The 20627-nt window shown below is 54.2% G+C and overlaps 1 protein-coding gene and 2 non-coding genes across 3 annotated transcripts; all 3 read right to left on the bottom strand.

The window, feature by feature from the left end:
* Positions 1-722: 722 nt before the first annotated feature.
* Positions 723-852, bottom strand: LOC112445267 (small nucleolar RNA SNORA11). The gene has a single exon (XR_003033633.1). It is a non-coding gene; the product is annotated as a small nucleolar RNA SNORA11 (small nucleolar RNA).
* Positions 853-8536: 7684 nt separating this feature from the next.
* On the bottom strand, positions 8537-16072 carry LOC112445144 (melanoma-associated antigen D4-like). The gene is given in 15 exon segments (XM_024988732.2): positions 8537-8719; positions 8904-9207; positions 9209-9318; positions 9321-9336; positions 9648-9765; positions 10711-10773; positions 11184-11226; positions 11315-11394; positions 12048-12139; positions 12540-12619; positions 12860-12923; positions 13033-13239; positions 13607-14440; positions 14828-15038; positions 15995-16072. Coding segments are annotated over 14 exon segments (2340 nt in total). The 5' UTR covers position 15038; positions 15995-16072; the 3' UTR covers positions 8537-8600.
* Positions 10012-10138, bottom strand: LOC112445264 (small nucleolar RNA SNORA11). The gene has a single exon (XR_003033630.1). It is a non-coding gene; the product is annotated as a small nucleolar RNA SNORA11 (small nucleolar RNA).
* Positions 16073-20627: the final 4555 nt, after the last annotated feature.

Genomic DNA, 20627 nt, shown 5'->3' with positions numbered 1-20627 from the left:
TTGGAACAGCACAGCAACCGTTTGCAACACTTACCCTACCTCGCTCAGCACCGCTCCACGCCTTTTCACTCGCTTAAGCGCTTGTTGAAATCATCGTTAAAGACCAGACGACTGAAATCAGGCTACAAGTCCATTGCTGTGCAGACCTGGGATTTCGACCAGCCGTCCACTCCCTACAGACTGTGAACTGGTGTCAGCGAGCGTGGGAAGGCCTTTGCGGGTGGGCCTTGGCGTCGGCTCACTGGACAAACGGGGCGTCTAGGAAGGCGGCGACCAAGACACAAGACCTAGGTATGGGAAGAATGGCAGCAGAAACAACAGTCTCTGCCTTACCTGGTGGGATGGAATTCTCAGCACCCTCATCTTTGCTGTGGTCTCAATGGCAGGACGCGCAGACCCCAGAGTATAACGCTCCACGTACTCGGTGGCCTGACCTATTGGGGACTTCTTGTATTCCAAGTACCTGTGTGAAGAAGAGGCAACCAACCTCTGCTCCAGATCAGGCAAGCACCTGTGGCTGCTCGCGGTGGCTCCCAGTAGTTCGTTCCAGCACCGCGAAGGCTGCCATGCTCCAGCTGCTGCAGGAGGTCTGCCCTGGCCCGCAGGCCGCACCCTCCATTTCCACAAGCCACGGCTCCCAAGGGTTCTGCTTTCCTAAATGGAGGGACTCACATCCTAGGCACTGCTCCTGCCAGTAGACATGGGGAAGGTGCAGGAGCGCACGTTGTAGGGTACTTGTTCAGAGGAAAGGCCACGGAGTTTTGTGTTCCCCTTGTCAAATAACCAGATTCCTGTTGGGTCTGGTGTAAGCAGGAGCCATTTCTTCAGGCTGCATGCTACTGAGCACAACCCACGCATGGGGCTTGTCGTGACCTGACTGAACCCTGGCGAGAATCCATCTAGAAAACCGACTGTATGGGAAGAAACAGTCTAACCAGAAGTAGGGACTCCACCGCATATTAACTCCCAAACATCTGTGAACCGGTGTGTTTTGTGGGAGCGGCGGATGGATGGAACATGCACACGCGGGCTTGTGAGGGCACAAGAGATCTCCAAGCACTATGATGGGGGGAGCCTGGCTAGAAAAATCGGCAAGGGCAGGCTCCAGGCCCAGCATGGGCCTTACTCCAGTCAGGGCCGTGATCAGGTTTCCCACTCTAAAACGGGAGTCCCAGGCCCCTGAGCATGTAAAGCCGGACACTGCCTACAGGGCAGGTGCTGAAGGAGGTGGGGCTGTACCGTCCCACCCGGTGTTACAGACTGCCCCTTTTCCCCAGGCTTCCCTGGAATTTGGTCCCACCTCAACCCCCAACACTCTAGCATCCTCCCTAACCCACACTCACACCCAGACACACGCATTCCCTCTGGTGTTAAGACATGGGCCGGGGAACCAGGGCGTCCTCAGCCAGAGCAGCACCACGAGGAAGGCCTGAATGGGGGTGCTAGAGATACTCACCTTCTGCTTCACAAAGTTCCTCTGGTAAATGAGTTTCCTCAGATCGCAAGGAATGGGTGCCTCACCCTGAGTGCAAGGAAGGAATGTGGATGAGAGAGTGGCAGTGCCTGGGTTGGGGGCAGAGGAGCGCCTCCCAGCGGAACTGAGGGCCTCCTAGCCTTGTGCCGGTGGTCCTCATGGACACCTGGGCTGGCAGCAGAGGCCAGGCAGCCAAATTGTCAGCAGGGCCCCAGGGAGGGCTGGATGGAGCACGCCCATGCTCCGATGGTGTTCTCTGAGGTCTCGTGTGGGAAACAGAGAGGGGACACGGGGCAGAAAGAGGCTCGGGGTTCAGGACTATTTCGCCCACGCACCCTGGTGGACCCTTGGAACTCTAAACCTTAGTTAGGGATGCCATGCCCCACAGGACCGCTAGGCCACTGCAATCTTCTGGGGCCTCTGTGACCCAAGGACACACTGAGGAGCGGGAGCCAAGAGACCGCCCAAACTTATACGCGGGGCGCAGTCCATCTTGCGAGTGCCTCCCAGAGGACAGCTTCGTGAGGAGAGATGAGGTACAAGAGTTTAGCAGACGGAGGGGAGTGTGAGACGACCGGCAACGCCCCAGCTGGCCTGTCACCGCCACTCACCCTCGCTGCGCGGTTGCCCGTTCATTCGAAGATGACACCCAGAATCAGCCAAGAGGATGACTCAGCCTGGGAGTACCTTGGTCCTGAAGGCGTAGAAAGCAGGGATCCTGTCCAGCAAGCCATTGCCGCAGGTGACCACAGCCGGCTCACCAAAACTAGGCCCTCCACACTGCTGGCTTATCAGGGCAGTTATCCTCCCACTCTTGTACGGCTTTGCCTATACTGGTGCAGACAATTCCTGCGCTCGGACTGAGACTGAGGCCCTTCATCCACGAAACGTGGATGCCTCACACTCTTCGCAGTGGCTTATCTGGATACGAGGATTGTTGGGTTAGGCGGGAGCAGAACAATTGGCAACTCCGGAGTCGCAAGAGGCCACAACCTGACCTTGCCTCGCTTTGCCCACTGCATCTGAGCATGACTCCATTGGAGACAGCCAGACGCCCCATCTCCCTTTCCCTGCCCCTGCCCGAAGGCCTGTACCTACCTGCCAAGCCTGGCTGGGACTGCTTTAGAGAGAGAGGCGATGCAGAAGCTGGCTTCCCAGGAAGGACAGGGGCGGGGAAGGGTGGGCAGGGCTGATAACTCCAGAGAGCCGCAAAGCTCTCCCCAAGCTACTTGCCGCCTGCCTGCCCTTAGCTGCTCAGCACTGCTAACTCTGGGGTGGGAGCCGTGCTAGGCCCCCAGCTCTAAATAAGTTATTATAGTCATCTACCTTTCCCGTTTATCTCGAGGAGGGGGCAGGCACCACCCAAGGGAAGACCACCGGCTCCTGTGCTTTCTCCCTTTCCCAGGAGGCGGATTCCTAGGTATCTTACTTCTTTATCTCAGTTTGCAGTGGTAAATGAGATATTGTATTCCTGATTTGTATTTCTCATCTTTATTGTTAATGTGCAGGAATGCAAGCCAATTTCTTGTTGTGGGTTAGTACGTTTTAAATGAGATAATATGACTCCTTCCATTTTTATTCTTCCTTTCACAGTGTTTGGGTTAGTTTAGTTTCTTTGCTTTTTTCATAAGCTTTAGAATCAACTTGTCTACACCTGCTAAACTTGCTGCCAGGTTTTATTAGACTTGCATTAAATCTATAGATAAATTGAGGGAGAACATTCATCTTTTCTGTGGTAAACATGCCAATCCATGATCGTGGCATGTTCTTCTATTTACTTAGGCTATTTTCAATTTTTTGTTTCACTGTTTTGCGGTTTACGGCATACAACAAAAGTGTGTCATTTGTTAGATTCACGACGCAGAATCCGAGAGCGGTATTTGTGAGTGGTACGTGGTAGCACTTCTCTTCAGTTTTCATTTTCCGACACTTCTTGCTAGGCTATGATATAGAAATGTGTGTTGATTTTGTTCTAATCTTGTAAATCCTGCACTCTAGGTAAATTCACTCACTAGTTCTGGGAGATTGTGTGATATCTGCGTCGTTTCAACAGAGATAATCAGCTTGTGATTTGGAACAATTTTAATTTAGTCTGCTGATTTGTGCACAGCATGGATGAATTTCCAAAGCATTGAGGCAGAGGGGAAAGCAGGCAGACCGAGAAGATTATATGTTGCACATTGATGTGTATTACAGGCTCTAGTGAAGAGCATTCTAACCCTATAAGCGAAATAGAAAGGAGATCAGTGGTTGCCTAAGGCTGCACGTGGATGGTAGGGATTCACTGGGAGGGAGCAGAAGGGAACTTTATATAGGTGATGGAAATGTTCTCTTTCTTGACTGAGGTGCTAGTTACATGGTAGATTTATCAAAGGCCTTGGACCTGTACACTTAAAATGGACACATTTTTTTGCTGGACAATGAAACCCCAGTACAACTGATGAAGAGAATCTTTGAGTATTTGGAGGAATTCGGGTTGCGAAATAAGCAACATCCAAACCGTGGACCTCTGATAATGAAAATCTTCAGGGCTTTATCAGTCACGCAATGTTCTCTTTTGTGGGCAGCAAGCAGGGACTCTCGCCGGCTCTGCAGTCTTCCGAAACCCGCCCACACACAGAAGAGCACAGTGTACTTTGGGCAAGAATGTGAAACTACAGCTGAGGTTGGACACCATTTCCTGGGAACAGCCTTCTGCGCTGATTCTTGCCCTTGCTGCCCTCGTCCCTCCTGCAGTCCGAACCTTGGGCCTAGGGCCCATTTCCTCCCCCGTGTTGGGGAAGGAAGGAAGAGGAGATTTGTCAGGGTGGCCTGATTCTAGGACCCCTCCTCTGCCTCCCCACTCTGGGCGCCAGGACACCACAGTGTCCTAGAGAGCTTCAGAGAGAAGCTAATTTGTAGATGTTGCCTTCCTGAAAGGTACACGATTGTCAGGATCTCAGCTCGCTCAGATTCCTGGCTAAAAGCGGCGCACTGCTCATAGTGAGCTTCATCTTCCAATGTCTTCCTTCCTTGCTTTCAGAAGGCTCACTTTCACCTAGAGCTGATGTCTCATGCCTCCTCCATCCAGGTGGCTTCAAGTAGCCTCAAGCTTTCAGCTTAGTTCAGCTCAGTCCGCTCACTCGTGTCCGACTCTTTGAGACCCCATGGACTGCAGCACACCAGGGCTCCCTGTCCATCACCAACTTCCGGAGTTTACTCAAACTCATGTCCATTGAGTGGCCATGATGGTGATGGTGTCCATCCAAACCATCTCATCCTCTGTCGTCCCCTTCTCCCGCTTTCAATCTTTCCCAGCATCGGGGGTCTTTTCAAATGAGTCAGCTCTTCGCATCAGGTGGCCCAAGGATTGGAGTTTCAGCTTCAGCATTAGTCCTTTCAATGAATATTCAGGACTGATTTCCTTTAGGATGGACTGGTTGGATCTCCTTGCAGTCCAAGGGACTCTCAAGAGTCTTCTCCAACACCACAGTTCAAAAGCATCAGTTCTCCTGAGCTCAGCTTTCTTTATAGTCCACCTCTCACATCCATACATGACTACTGGAAAAACCATAGCCTTGACTACATGGACCTTTGCTGGCAAAGTAATATCTCTGCTGTATAATACGCTGTCTACGTTGGTCATAACTTCTCTTCCGAGGAGTAAGCGTCTTTTAATTTCATGGCTGCAGTCGCCATCTGCAGTGATTTTGGAGCCCCCCAAAATAAAGTCTGTCACTGTTTCCACTGTTTCCCCATCTATTTGCCATGAAGTGATGGGACCGGATGCCATGATCTTAGTGTTCGGAATGTTGAGCTTGAGGCCAACTTTTTCACTCCCCTCTTTCACTTTCATCAAGAGGCTCTTTAGTTCTTCTTCGCTTTCTGCCATAAGGGTGGTGTCATCGGCATATCTGAGGTTATTGATATTTCTCCCGGCAACTTGATTCCAGCTTGTGCTTCATCCAGCCCAGCGTTTCTCATGATGTCTCTGCATATAAGTTAAATAAGCAGGGGTGACGATATACAAGCCTGACGTACTCCTTTCCTATTTGCTACCAGTCTGTTGTTCATGGCCAGTTCTAACTATTGCTTCCTGACCTGTATACAGATTTCTCAAGAGGCAGGTCAGGTGTCTGGTATGCCCACCTCTTTAAGAATTTCCACAGTTTGTGGTGATCCACACAGTCAAAGCCTTTGGCATAGTCAATGAAGCAGAAATAGATGTTTTTCTGGAACTCTCTTGCTTTTTCCACGAACCAACGGATGGATCCCTCCTGTTTTCCAGGGGCCTCGTACAATGAAGACTTCTCTGGACAGTGTACGGGAGTTCATTGGCTCACACTCCCCTCAGCTCTTAGCATCCACTGCTCTTTTGCATCCTTCGACTTTCATGTGTTCATTGGGAATGTACACCCCTTTTCACTTCTCGAAATTTTTAACCCCTGGAAAGTCGACTGTCTCAAAATAAATGAATGTGTTTGCTTAACCGCACACTAAGGGCAACTGGCCTGGAAAGGGACTGTTGTGTCCCCCTCAGGTGTGAGAGTCCATTTCTGACCAGGATGTTGAAGTGTTGGCCTCTCCAGGCCGCAGGAGTGAGGATGTGCCAGGAGGTTGGTGGGCAGTGGCAGGCCTCAAAAGCCTAGGGTGACCCTCAGGCAGGGAGGCCACGAGGGTGGGTTCTGGCTCAATGAAGGGATTTGGAATGCTGTATATGTTTTCCTGGCGATCAGGAGGGGGGGGTGTTTGCAGAGAGGTGTGAGAGGTGGGGGGTGTCCCCGCATGGCACTCACTGGGACTCCCTCAAAGGCAGTGGCAACAGACTGCAGTGGTCAGAGCACACATTTGGGCTCAAAGCATCCTGGGTTCCCAGTCCAGCACTGCACTTCCTGGATGTGGGACTCAGGGCAAGTGTCTTCCCTCTCAGAGCCTCAGGGTCCCCGTCCATGGAATGTGCCTGATCATCTGCTCCCTGAGGCTATCTGGTGATTGACATCAAGGCCATGCCAGCCATTGCATGCGAATCGTCAGGAACCGGACACAAGTGAATCAATCGGTGAATGCTTGTCCATCAACAAGTGTCTGAGGAGTCAGAGGGCACAGGCCTGGGCTGGGGAGAGATCTGTGGGAGCTGCCAAGGTGCATGTACACCTCCGCCAAGGCCCTGGCGCATAGTAAGGTCCTCAGAAAACACTGGCTGAGACCTGTTGTGGCCTTTGTGGTGGGGGACCCCGTGGAAGGGCTGACGCTGGGGGTGGCAGGGAGGTCTGCCTTGGTCTCATGTCTGCCCTGCGGTTGAAGGTCGGCCACCTCTGCGGTGCCAATCGTCAGTTTCTGGGGGACTCAGGGTCTGTCCCCGATCCCTGGGACCCGCCTTCCTCCTTGCTCCTGAGGCTGCCTCTCTGCTCACTTCCTCACTCCCCACCCGGCTCTCAGCACTGCCCCTGCACGGGTGTGGAGGGGCAGGAGCCAGGTGAAGATATCCATAGGGAAGGGGTTGGAAGGAGAGAGAGGCGCAAAGCCTGGAGGCCCGGAGAGGCGGTGACTTCCCCAGCATCCTGCCTCTGAGAGCTGCTCTCGCCTCCTTTCCAGATGAGCTGCCTTATCTCAGGTGCCTGCGGTGCACAGTGCTCCCACTCACACCTACGGCTTGTGGTGAGTGCCCCGACCTCGTCCATGAGAAGGCAGGTACCTACTGAGTGCACAGTAGGGTCCTGGGAGGTCCCAGGTTGAGGGAGCCAGAAAATAGTCCAGTGTCATTCATCACGCCAGAGCGGGGTTCCCCAAATCCCGACCATCAACCGGATACCTGCACCTGGGAGGGGACTGAATCTCTGTCAGAATCACAGAGTGTCCACGGGGCGAGGCATCAGCCCAGCAGCCAGGGAGGCAGACAGCAAAGCACCAACAAACAAGGCAGAAACCCACGTGAAGCCTGTCTTTAAGGGAGGGGTACACACAGAGCCTGCCTCCTGCGGGTACGGCCCAGGCCATCACTCAGAAGGGTTGCGCTAGTGGTGGACTCCTGCTGCCTGCCTTGGAATTCTTACTCATTTTGAGCCAAGTGATGGGTGTTTTTGCTTTCCACTGGGTCTGGAAACATGATGCAGCTGGGGTCTGGGTCAGGATGCAGGTCTGGTTGAGGGAGTGGAACCTGTTCTTGGGGCAAAGAGGCAAGCAATGGGTGGCTGGGCAGGTGGGCTGCGGTCTTTACACTACTCTCTCTTTCCTCTTAACCTGGAGCCTTGTCCCTCCAAGCTGTGGACATCACTGAGATACCCAGAAAAGCCCCAGATGGCCCCTTCCTGCTACAGAATCCTTCCCAGAGTTCCAAAGTGTCTCTGCCCTCACTGTCGTCTGCCTGGGGAATGAAAATTTAGCCTCAGCCCTCTCAGGGATCACACAGCCCTTGAAGACTCAGGGACCTAGGCTGACCTTGGCCTCACTGGGAGAGCCCTGCTTCCATGGAGAAGTACCCTGGGAGCCTCCCAAAGAGTCTCGGGTCATGGTCATGGGCAATGGGCTGTCCAGGTCTACCTGCAGCTTTCTCCCATGAAACAGGCTGTCTTGCCTATGATGGTTTCTGCTCTACCTGCTGGAGGTGTGAGGATGTCACCGTGAGGCCTACCTCGCTGTCCTTAGGACTCGGGAAGAGGCATGAGGTCCTACAATTGTGTGGCTGATGAGGGAAGGAATCCTGGACAGCGACTCCAGAGATGGGGAGGGGCAGGTAGGTCCTGGGGGATGTCTGTGGAGCCTGTGCCTTGGTGGGAGGGACAGTGGCACCAGCTCACAGCCCTCCACCCCACCCTTGCTCCCTGTGAACCGCCCCTGTGTTTGACTGGGCACACGGTGTAGGAGATCATGATGCTGGGGACCAGAGCCTTTGGAAACTCATGGTTGCCCCCCCTCAGGGCATCTCTGCCCTTCCCAGCACCGGACCCACCCACACCTGCCTGTCTTTTAGGCAGAGGCGGCCCCCGCCTGTCCCCGAGGGCCTGATCCTTGGGCTGCTCAGAGCCACACCTGCCCAGGAAAAGAGGAAACAACCGACTGATTTCACAACTTTAATGTAACACAGATACCCAAAAACACGACAGCACGAGAAAAGCACACAATGAAAGCAGGAAGGGCATAGAGTGTGTCATCTTGCATGCCATCTTCCATGGACGGGGAGAAGCGGGCCTGGAGTGCTCTGTCGGGGACCGGGGCAGCGGAGGCACTCTGGCTCGGCGGGGGACTGCCGCAGCTCCTCAGGGCTGCCTGGAACCAGGAGACACAAAAGCCAGAGTAGAGGTGTCAATGCATGTGAGGGACAGCAAGCACAGACTGAGTGTCTTGTCCCGCTCTCCTCGTTCCCCCAGGACACCCCAGGCCTGCCCCTGATATCTCCCAGCCCCTCCCCACCCCAGCCTCCAGAGTCCCGTGTAATGACCTCCAATCTTACTGAATCCAGGAGAAGAAGCTGGCACTAGTTTCTGGCGGCGTTTCTGGGTCCGGATGGTGGAGCTGGTGCTGGGGCCATCGAGCATGCTGGCGCTGGCCGCGCCATTGGTGCCACTGCTGACACCAGCCCTCCAGGTACCTCTCCTGTTGGCACGGTTGCTATTCAGAATGTACTGATGGTATCTGGCCCAGAAAGCGAAGGGGATCCTGGACCAGGCGTCGCCAAAATCTCCGTCCTCATCCCAGGTCAGGAGCTCCACCTGGATATCGTCCCAGCTCCACCGTCCAATCAGAGCTTCCTCCCCCGATGTTCATCTGGGCCCTCATCTGGGCCCTGGCATGCTCCTCGGCCATATCCACATCCATCGTCTTGAAAGCATCATCACACAGCCTCCAAGAATGAGCCCTCCATTCCCGGGGTCTCGGTTCTGATACTGCGATGGAAGCACAGCAACCGTTTGCACACTTACCCTACTCGCTCAGCACCCGCTTCCCGCCTTTCACTCGCTTAAGCGCTTTGTGAAATCATGTTAAAGACCCACACGACTGAAATCAGGCTCCCGTCATTCTGTGCCAGACCTGGGATTTTCACCCCGTCCACTCCCTACAGCCTGTGAACTGGTGTCAGCGACTTGGGAACCTTGCTGGGCCTTGGCGTCCTCACTGGACAAACGGCGTCAGGAGGCCGGGACCAAGACACAAACCAGGTATGGGAAGATGCAGCCAGAACACAGGCTCTGCCTACCTGGGCGATGAATCTCAGCACCCTCATCTTGCTGGTCTCATGGCAGGCGCGCAGACCCCAGAGAAACTCATACTCGGGGTGGGCTGCTAATTGGGGACCTTTCTTGTATTCCAAGTACCTGTGTGAGAGAGGACAACCAACCTCTGCTCCCAGACAGGCACACCTGTGGCTTGCTCCGGTGGCTCCCAGGTAGTTCCTTCCCAGCCCCGAGGCTGCAGCTCAAGCTGCTGCAGGAGGTCTGCCCTGGCCCCGCAGCCCCTGCCCCCACTTCCACACCGCTCCCAGGGTTCTGCCTCCCTAAATGGAGGGACTCACATCCCTAGGCCACTGCTCCTGCCCAGTAGACATGGGAGGTGCAGGAGGCACGTGTAGGGTACTTGTTCAGAGGAAGGCCACGAGTTTTGTGCCCCTTGTCACAATAACCCAGATTCCTGTTGGGTCTGGTGTAAGCAGGAGCCATTTCTTCAGGCTCCATGCTCTGAGCACAACCCACCATGGGCTTGTCCGTGACCTGACTGAACCCTGGGAGAATCCATCCTAAAAACGACTGTATGGGGAAGAAACAGTCAACCAAGAGTAGGGGACTCCAACGCATACTCCCAAACATCTGTGAACGTGTGTTTGTGGGGCGGCGGATGGATGAACATGCACACGGGGCCTTTGTGAGGGCACAAGAGATCTCCAAGCACTGATGATGGGGGGAGCCTGGGCTAGAAAATCGGCAGGGCCAGGCTCCAGGCCCAGATGGGGCCTTACTCCAGTCAGGGCCGTGATCAGGTTTCCACTCTCGGAGTCCCAGGCCCCTGACATGTAAAGCCGGGACACTGCCTACAGGGCAGGTGCTGAAGGAGGTGGGGGCTGTACCGTCCCACCCGGTGTTTACAGACTGCCCCTTTCCCCAGGCTTCCCTGGAATTGTCCCCTCAACCCCCACACTCGCATCCTCCCAACCCACACTCACACCAGACACCCATCCCTCTGGTGTTAAGACATGGGCCGGGGAACGGCGTCCTCAGCCAGAGCAGCACACGAGGAAGGCCTGAATGGGGGGCAGAGATACTCACTTCTGCTTCACAAAGTCCTCTGTAATGAGTTTCCTCAGATCGCCAAGGAATGGGTGCCTCACCCTGAGTGCAAGGAAAGGAATGTGTGACTAGAGAGAGTGGCAGTGCCTGGGTTGGGCAGGAGCGCTCCCAGCAGGACTGAGGGCCTCCTAGCCTGTGAGGTGTCCTCATGGACACCTGGGCTGGCAGCAGAGGCCAGGCAGCCACTTGTCAGCAGGGCCCCAGGGAGGGGCTGGATGGAGCCCCCAGCTCCGATGGTGTCTCTGAGGTCTCGTGTGGGAACAGAGAGGGGACACGGGGCAGAAGAGGGCTCGGGGTTCAGGACTATTTCCCCACGCACCCTGGTGGACCCTTGGCACTCTACCTAGTCTAGGATGCCATGCCCCACAGAGACCGCTAGGCCACTGCAATCCTGGGGCCTCCTGTGCCCAAGGACACACTGAGGAGCGGGAGCCAAGAGACCCCAAACATACCCGGGGCGCAGTCCCATCTTGCGGAGTGCCTCCCAGAGGACAGCTGTGAGGAGAGATGAGGTACAAGAGTTTAGCAGACGGAGGGAGGTGAGACGACCGGCAACCCCCCAGCTGCCTGTCCAGCCACTCACCCTCGCTGGCGCGGTTGCCGTTCATGAAGATGACACCCAGAATCACCAAGAGGAGACTCAGCCTGGGAGTATCCTTGGTCCTGAAGGCGTAGAAAGAGGGATCCTGTCCAGCAGCCATTTGCCCAGGTGACCACAGCCGGCTCACCCAACTAGCCTCTCCCACACTGCTGGGCTACAGGGCAGTTCCTCCCACTCTGTACGGCTTGCTATACCTGGTGCAGACAATTCCTGCCTCGGCCTGAGACTGAGGCCCTTCATCCATCAAACGTGGATGCTAACACCTCTTCCCAGGGCTCTGTCGAGGATGGGGTTAGGCGGGGGAGCAGGACAATTGGCAACCCGGAGTCCAGAGGCACACCCTGACCTTCCCTGCCCTTTGCCCACTGCATCTGGAGCATGACTCCATTGGAGACCCCAGCCCCCCACTCTCCCCTTTCCCTGCCCCCTGCCCGAGGCCCACTCTGCCAAGCCCTGGCTGGGACCTTAGCAGAGAGAGGCGATCAAGAAGCTTGCTTTCCCAGGAAGACAGGGGCGGGGAAGGGTGGGCAGGGCTGAAACCCAGAGAGCCGCAAAGCCTCTCCCCAAGCTACTTGCCCCTGCCTGCCCTTAGCTGCTCAGCACTGCTAACTCTGGGTGGGAGCCGTGCTAGGCCCCCCAGCCCTACTTTCCCGTTTCTCGAGAGGAGGGGGCAGGCACCACCAAGGAAGACCACCGGCCTCCTGTGCTTTCTCACTTTCCCAGGAGGCGGGCTGACGAATCCCGTGTGCAGACGAGAATGTACAGGTGCTCTTCCTTGTCAATTTCCTTCAGGTGGATCCCGAACTTCTACAGTGGGGAGAAAACGGGATGTGAGATCAAACATCCAAGCTGGGTGTCCTGCAGGCGGTCATTCAATTCCCTGTTAGAACTCCTTCTTGGCGGGGAACCCCAAGCCCTGGGGGAGGAGGGAGAGGAGAGGCCATGGACGAAGTGCCCTGTGGGAGCACTGCCACTGGCTGAGACAACGGGAGCCACCTCAGGAGACCACAGGCGCTCAGAGAGCACGAGCGGGAGGAAGGAGGGGAGGAGGCTTGCAGAGGAAGCTCCCAGGTGCAGAGGCCAGGGAGGGCTTCCCTCCAGAGCATGCAGTCCAGCCCCTGGGCCTTGAGGGGATGCAGAGGGGGGAGGCGGGCAAGGGTTCCCTGCTGCTCCTGCTCCACAGAGCTGCCCCCGGCCCCACACCCACCTTTTCCAGAGTGTACGTTGCTCGTTCAATGATCTCAGGGAAGTGTTCGTCATATTCTCGGATGACATCCTTCAGCATGTCTGCAGGAGGGGAGGGGTGGGCAAAGCACCGGGGCTGAGCAGCAGCCACAGAGCTACAGCCTTTCCGTCAGCCCTGCTGAGGGGAGCACGCTCAGGACCCCACACCGTGCCAATGGAGCCATCGGCCAGGCCTGATCTGTGTGTGTGTGGTGGGGAGAGGGCATCTGGTGGGAGGCCCACAGGGCAGGGTGGTGGGAGCGGGGAAGGACAGAGTTCAGGGAGGGGGCACAGGCTGCCCACCTGAGCGCTTGATGGGGATCTTCTTGTAGTCTTTAATCATCAGATATTTCACCAACTTATTTGCCTGGAGAAGGAAGAGCGCACGGGGAGATCAAAGCGTGGGTGACCTCAAAGAACTGGCCCGCAAGGGAGGAGAGGAGGGAGATAGGGGGAAGGGCAGGCTTCCTTCTTACCCTCTCTTGCAGAAGGGTCACATTGCGGGGTGGCAAGCACAGCACATGCCTTGAGGGTACCTGGGACCTCAGGGCCATGGAGGGCCGAGGGGCCACCTGAGGCCGCGCAGTCGTCAGCAGGGGCTGCGATGCCCTCCAGGTTGGTGGGACCGCAGGAGGCTCTCTCTCCTCCTCGCCGCTCTCATATTCGTCATCCAGGTGCTTGGACTGTACCATTAGACAGAGGAGAGACTCAGGGCGACCAGGCTCCCTGAGTCGCCTGGCACACATCTTAGCCAGAGCCAGGTACTTGGAAATAAGGCTAGTAGATGACACGTGGACGACACGTGCCCAGTGCTTACTAAGTGCCAGGCACTGAGCCAACCGCTTCTCCCTCCAGGCCCGAGGGTAGGGACTACGTGGAGTAAACTTGTAAAAGTAAAAACTGGTGAACTTGGCTTGGAGAAACATGTACAAGCTGAGAGAAGAGAGAGGGGGGAGAAGAGGGAGAGGAAGGGAGGGGAGGAGGCAGAGAGCTGAGAGGGCAGAGAAAGCAGGGGAGCAAGGAGGGTGGGAGAAAGCAGGGAGGTCTCACCTTCTTTGTCCTCTTGCCTCCCATTCTGGCCCAGGGCTCCGCACTCTGCTGAGAAGTGGCAGCTGCACTCTCAGGCTCAGGGATGCTCGTGGCCATCTTGGCCTTGGCGGCAGCTGCTGCCACAACATTCTGAGGCTCCACCCAGCGAGTCTTGGCGAGAGCCTTCCCGGACTTGGTCGTCTTGGGCCGGGTGGCCGCCCCCTCCCCGGCAGAGGCTGCCTGGGTGCCCCTGGAGGCAACACTGGGGCCCTCTGTGGCAGCCTCTTGGGCCGGGGCAGGTCTCTTGGGGCGTGGGAAGGCCATGCCACTGACACCTGCCGGCTGGCTGAAATCAAAGGCGTCGTTCTGACCCAGGAAGGCTGTCTTGGGCCGGGTGGCATCCATCTCACTTGCACGCGAGGCCTGGGGGAAAGCACAGGCCGTACTAGGGCCCTCGGCCGCAGCCTCCTGGGCCTGGGAGGATGTCTGCGGCTGTGGAGACCTTGCTGGAGCCCCAGGGGCAGCCATCTCGCTATTGACTAGCATCCGGGAGCTGTGCGGAGAAGCGACGCTTGTCTCAGGGGTGGCTGCCGGAGCCTGGGCAGCAGATGTCATGGGCTGGGTATCGCCTCCTGACGCCTGGTGTGTGGCCACCGGGTGGTGGTTAGTGACCACCTGATTGTAGGTGGCACGGGCAGCAGTGGCAGCGGCCCGAGCAGCTTGGTTAGAGGCGGCGGCCCGGGCTACGTTGGCAGCACGGGCAGCCGTCTCATTGGCAAGTGTTTCTGGATCCATCCGAAATGCCTCCAGCAGAGTTCTGGCCAGCACTGGGTTTTCCAGTTCCCAGGGCTCATTCTGCAAGACCAGGGAGGGGGAGGGAGGGCAGGGCAGAGCAAGGGAGGAGAGGGGAGGGCAGGGGAGGGCAGGGCAGGGCAGGGCATGGCAGGGGAGGGGAAGGCAGATAGCTCTACACAGATAGCTCCCCTTGTGTTGGCCAGCCTCCGACCAGCCCCCAGGCCCTCCCAGCACTGCCCGCCCCCTCGCCCCCCCCCCCCGCCCCCGGCACCCCCCCCCCCCCCCCCCCCCCCCCCCCGCTGCTCCCAGTAGGAGAGGGAAGGTTGGGGCAAGCTGGGCAGTCCTTCCCCCTTCAACTCCAGCCCTCATCGGCCCCCTCCTCCCATCCTCCCTGACGTCACAAGAGAGAAGGCCCAGGGCTAGCAGGTGGCCGAGGAGGGGCCTCACCGCTAAGATGCGAAAGCCTGGACCCAAGCTCCCAAAGGCTCTGAGGATGCGGATGTCAAAGCTGGTGAGGGCGCCGTAGCCTCCGAAAGCACCAAATTCTTCATAGTCGTTGCCTTCAACCATGTCTTCCTCCCCGACTTCATCACTACCCTCGTCCATGTCTTCAACGTTGTACCCTTCAGATTCCTTGCGGTAGCTTCCCTCTGCCATGCTGGGGGTCCCAAGGAGAAGAGGGCTCAGCCTGAGAGGGATGAGGAGGCCTCTTCAGGGGGAGGGGGCGGGATCCAGCAGGAGGCGGGATCTCTCAGGAGGTGGAGGGCTGCAGTCACCGGGTTCCCAGGCAGTGTAAGGTTGGGGCGGGGGTGAGGGCTGCTGGGGTAGATTCCCTCAGAGACAGAGCCCTAGGAGAAGGACAGAGGAGGTCGGAGGAGACCCGGCACTGAAAGGGGAGTTTAGGTCACACAGGCTCCCCAGACCAGCGGCTGGATTGGAACAAGGGGTGGACTGGCGGCTTGGGTCCAGAGAGTCCCATAAGAGATGCTTTGAGACAGGGGAAATAAAGCGCCTCGATTTAACGGCCAGGATGCTGGGGAGGAGAAGACATGAGAAGGCTCAGACAACGGGGACCGCTGGAAGCTCTGGGAAAATGAATCCCAGGGACCCTCTAAGTCGCAGTGGAGGGGATTCAGGTGATTCAGGTCTAGGCTGGGCTCATACAGGAGGGCTCAAGATGGATGGAGTGGGGTGCGGGTCGGGGGCGGTCCTCGGACTAGGTGAGGCTCGAACTGGAAGCGCTGGAGGTCTCAAAGGCCAGGATCGCAACTCGGGGAAGGGGAGCAAAGCCGTCAGTTGGGTTGCACCGATCTCAGAATGGTTGGAGTGGGGGTGGGGCCTCCGCGCTAAGGCAGCTCAGCACGGAGCACACGCGTCTGTTAAAGGTGTTCAGATGGTGGGCTCCGGTGTTAAGCAGGGCTCGAGTCGGGGAGCCTGGGTCTGGTGGTCATGGTAGGGGGCGGCTCCTTTGTTGACCACGGGTCTAACGGGGTTCAAGTACTGCGTGCTTGGGCTTTGTTCACATCCGGGGGCGGGGGTGGGGTGGGGAGGAAGGGCACAGCGTACCCGGTTCCACTTGCCCTCTCCCGGTCCTGTCTAGGGCTGGATCCTTACCTTCCCTGGGGCTCCAATGGCGTCCGTCCTCAGCACCAGGAACCCCGCAGCCGCGCCCTCGCCTACTGCTGCCAGCACAGCAGCTCCCACCACCCCGCCCCTTTTCTCCCCGCACCCCCCACCCCCCGCGGCTGGGCAGCCTGCGCATGCGCGGACCCCTCCAGCCGGCCCGCTCTCCCAACAAAAGCCTTTTCCACCAGGTCCCCTGTGCGCATGCGGTTCCGCCAGTGGGTGGGCGGGGTGGGGTGGGGGCGTTTTCTCCCTCCCGCCAGATTCCCCTCACCGTCAACCCCTCCGCCCCCGCGACACCGACCGGGGACGCGGGCACGCACGCCCTGTGTTGCGGTTCCAACCCATCCATCACATACCCTCAGTCCCCCCACCTTTGCACAATGCTTCTCAGCCCTGCCCTCCCGCTTGCCTCTAAGCTCCTCCGGTGTGGTCTGGAGTACACTGAGCCCTGCTTCCCCAGCATGAATGACCCCTAGGTCACCAATACAGAGGTCTCTAGCCCGGTCGGTAACTGCAACAGGAGAAATGGAAATGGCGAGAGGACACCAGTTCCCTGTGTGTTCTCCACTATCCATGTCTAGAGCCCCCAGACACACTGGGAACATCCGCTTCCCCAACCACTCTTCGGGCAGCTTGTGTGTGCTGGGCATTATCTTCCTCTCACAGTAGCCCTGGGTAGTGGATGTCAGCATCCCCATTTTACAGATCAGGAAGCTGAGGCACAGACAGACGCATTGCCCTGAACTCACTCGACAAGGCCACAGAGCCAGTGAGGTGAAAATGCAGCATTTGGGCTCGGGTCTTCCTGACTCCAAAACCCGTGTTCCATTAGCACTGGCCCCGGGGATCGAGGCACCCTCCCCTCTTCAGTTGGAGCAGCAGATCCACTCCACCTCCCCTGCCCTGTGAACGTCTGTCCCAACAAACTGGGTTTCCGCTCTCTGAGACGTAAGCTCATGCTCTGCATCCCAGGGGGAACAGGTAGGGGGCCCCAGGCCCACCCCTTGCCTGCTCTGTGTGGGTCCATCCAGGTGTGCGAATTGTTCCTTGGAGTCCACTCCCCGCTCTGACTGTCAGGCCCCTTCGCTGTGAGTGGCACAAATGGGCTGTCCCTGAGGCCTTCCTGGTGCCTGCTGGAGCGGCCAGGACAATCAGGCACTTGTGTGTCTGAGTCATGGCAAGCCCTGATTCAGAGTAAATGTTTGGCCTGGTTCCTTCCATGGCTGGGGCCTGGGGCAGCTGTGGTCTTGTGGATAGAAGCTCTCGGCTGGACTTCCAAATTCCAGGGACGGAGTGCTGGGTCAGTCTGTCACTAGCTGTGTGAGCCCACTCGGGTCACTGGACATCTCTGAGCCTGGTTTCTCAATATGCAAAATGGGAAGCAAAAAGAGAACTTACTGGGGTCCCACCCAAGGGCTCACATGCTCCAGAATCACTGAAGAAAGTCCTATGCTCCCATTTCAAATTGCACCTCTTTTTTTTTTTTTTTTTAAACAAACTAACATAGTGGACTTTTATATTCGTTTTTATATCAGCCTCTCTAGGACCCCTGTGTCTGAATGGAAGCTATTGCTAGGACCAGAGCTTTTACTCTCCAGTGACCAACATCAGTTCTGCCTGGCTGGATGGCTTTCCTCAGCTGTTGCATAGCAACCTTCCCTGTCAGCTAGCTGCTTGTGTCTCTCAGCCCTTCTTGTGTAACACGTTTCTGTACGACGTGACCAGACCTTAGAAGTGAAAGTCTTGACGAGCCGCTGTGCGCTAATAGAAAATGCCGTGTTCCCTTCTCATTTTGAAACTGTTTTTTTTTTTTTTTAAACAAAATCCATAGTGGACTTTTACACTTGTTTTATTTTATTTTTACTCTTATTTTTTCTTTCTTCTTTTTTAATGGAGATGTAATTGACATTGAACATTATACTACTTGACATCTCCACGTGGGTGTCTCAAGGACTCCTCACAGTGAGTCTGTCTCACTGTGGTATTGGGATAGCCACCCCTCCCACACACTCACATTCCCCCATCTCTCTTGTTTTTAAAACTCCTGTCTTCACAATCTCAGTACATGGCACCACGATGCACACAGCTACTCACTCCAGAAAAGGGAAGTCAACTACCACCGCTGCCCTTTTGTCATACACTGCACCCAGGTGGGAGACCTCTGCAGCTCTCCAGCACTACCTCTCTGTGCAGCTCTCACCCCTCCATTACTCCCAGAATATTCTAGTCACATTGGCCTCTTGGAATTCTCAACTCTGTCTCCTTCACTCATTGAGCTCTGTTTGTGTTCAGTCTTTCTGTACTGCAGCCTGGGAACTCTATCCAGGCAAGAAGTTGGGGTTGGGGGATATCGGACAACCCAGGGGATCACCTTGTTAATTTCCCTTATGTTGGGGACCCCTTATCCTGTGTGGCTCATGGTGCCATGATGTAAAGCTTTATAACATTTTTGACTTATAGATGTTTAGGTGGCAGAGCAAATCAGATTCCTGTTAATTCGTCGTGGCCAGAAGCACGATAAATTTTTCTTACGTTCAAATGTTTTAACTGTGAACTATGCTTTTAAGATGTATCCACTCTGCTATGCATAGTCTAATTCTGTCTACGTGACCCGCAGGAATAACACATAGTGTGCATGTGTGACATTTTACTTGTCTGTTCCCCCAGGGACAGACAATCATATTTCTCATCTAAGGTAATAAACACCCATTCAAGATTTCTCAGCAGGGGTTTGTCATATTGGGTTTCAATGGTCACTTTTTAAGAAAGAATTTTTTGAAGAAAAGTGGAGAGACTAGTAGAGGGGCAAGAATAGAAACATCCAGAAACCAGAGTGTTTGTCGTTCCATCATACTGATGAGAAACAATTATGAGTTGTACAAGAGAGATGGCAATGCTTGTTCCCCATTCATTCCTTGGTGTGACTTTGTTAATTTCCATTATCTTGAGAACCCCTTATTCTGTGTGGTACATGAAGCCATGATGTAAGCTTTATAACATTTTTGATTTATAGATATTTAGTTGACAGAGCAAATCAGATTCTTTGTAATATCTGGCAGTTTAAGTATCCATCCTGACTTTTAGTTTTTTTCAGTGATTGTTATGCTTTTAATATTGTATCCAAATTGCTATTGTCAACTGTAAATTGTCCCTTGCAACTCCTAGAACAGGTCTTCAGATAGTTAGGCATTTTCACAAGTTAATTTTATGAGACCAATCCTTGCATCTTCTCATATCTAGAAAAGCACTAAATCTCTTCATCTGACATCAGCTCCTCATGACCAGCAGAAAACTTTTGTAAAGATAAGTACTTGATTATATGAAATCCCCTTTCACCAAAATCATGTATATCGACCTTCTCCCCCTATCTCTTTGGAGCAGTTTCTCAGAGCTATCTGAGGTGCTATCTCCTGGGCTATGGTCCTCAAATAAAACTTGCCCCAAATAAAAGTTAATGTACAACTTTTACATTGTGCAATTTTTTAAAGTCAACACTATGTACAGTTAATGCACGATAAGCATTCATGATATTTTTCCATCTCTTTTCCCCAAGGTTTAGGTTTTACCTTTATTCCTAGACAAGTATAAAATGAGAAAAGTATAGGCTCATTAAGAAGACCAAAGACAAGAATTAGAGGACACTAAAGAAGGAACAACATAAGTCAGAAGAAAGTGGCATACCATTTTTAAAACAATAAAACAATAAACATCCACTCAGAATTTTATACTCAGTGAATATCTATTTAAAAATGATGTTGAAATAAAAGGTTTTACACATACTCAAGCTGAAATAATTAATCACCAATAGATTTGCCCACAGGAGATGTTACAGGATGTCCTTCATGCACAAGAAAAATGACTGTAAATGGAAATATGGTCTACACAAATGAGTAAACAATACTGTAATGGTAGATATTAAAGTAGATATAATCAATTAATTTTTACAATTAAGAATAATCTATTATTGATGATGTAAAACAAAAATTCATAACAATACATTATTACTGTGTATATATGCGCTTTAGTCACTCAGTTGTGTCCGACTCTTGCAACCCCATAGGCTGTAGCCTGCCAGTTTCCTGTGTCCATGGGATTCTCCAGGCAAGAATACTGGAGTGGGTTGCCATTTCCTTCTCCAGGGGATCTTCTCGACCCAGGGATCAAACCCAGGTCTCCTGCATTGCTGTCAGACTCTTATAAAAAGTCATGTGAAATTAATTTCTTGGGAAATAATAGCACAAAGACTGGGGTGGCGGGGTGTACATAAGATTCTAAATCTACTTGTGAAGTGGTATAATATTATTTGGATGCAGATTGTGATATACTAAAGAAGCATCAAATGTAAACACTAATGTACCTATTGAAAGAATTATGGCTAGTGAACCTACATGGGAGATAATGAAATCATGAAATGCTCATTTAATTTAAAATGTTTTAAAGAGATAAAATGAAACAACAGATGACCAAATAGAAAAAAAACATGGCAGCTTTAAATCCAACCATATCAATAACAAAATACAAATTGTCTAAACATACCAATTAAATTTAGAGGTTGAGAAATTGGATTCCTTTTTCTTTTAATTGACTTTATTTTTAAAAGCAGTTTTAGGTTCGTGTCAAA

Source organism: Bos taurus, chromosome X, assembly GCF_002263795.3.
Source record: "Bos taurus isolate L1 Dominette 01449 registration number 42190680 breed Hereford chromosome X, ARS-UCD2.0, whole genome shotgun sequence".
NCBI lineage: Eukaryota > Metazoa > Chordata > Mammalia > Artiodactyla > Bovidae > Bos > Bos taurus.
Note: the sequence above shows the minus strand (reverse complement) of the source record. Positions and strands in the feature narration are given on the sequence as shown.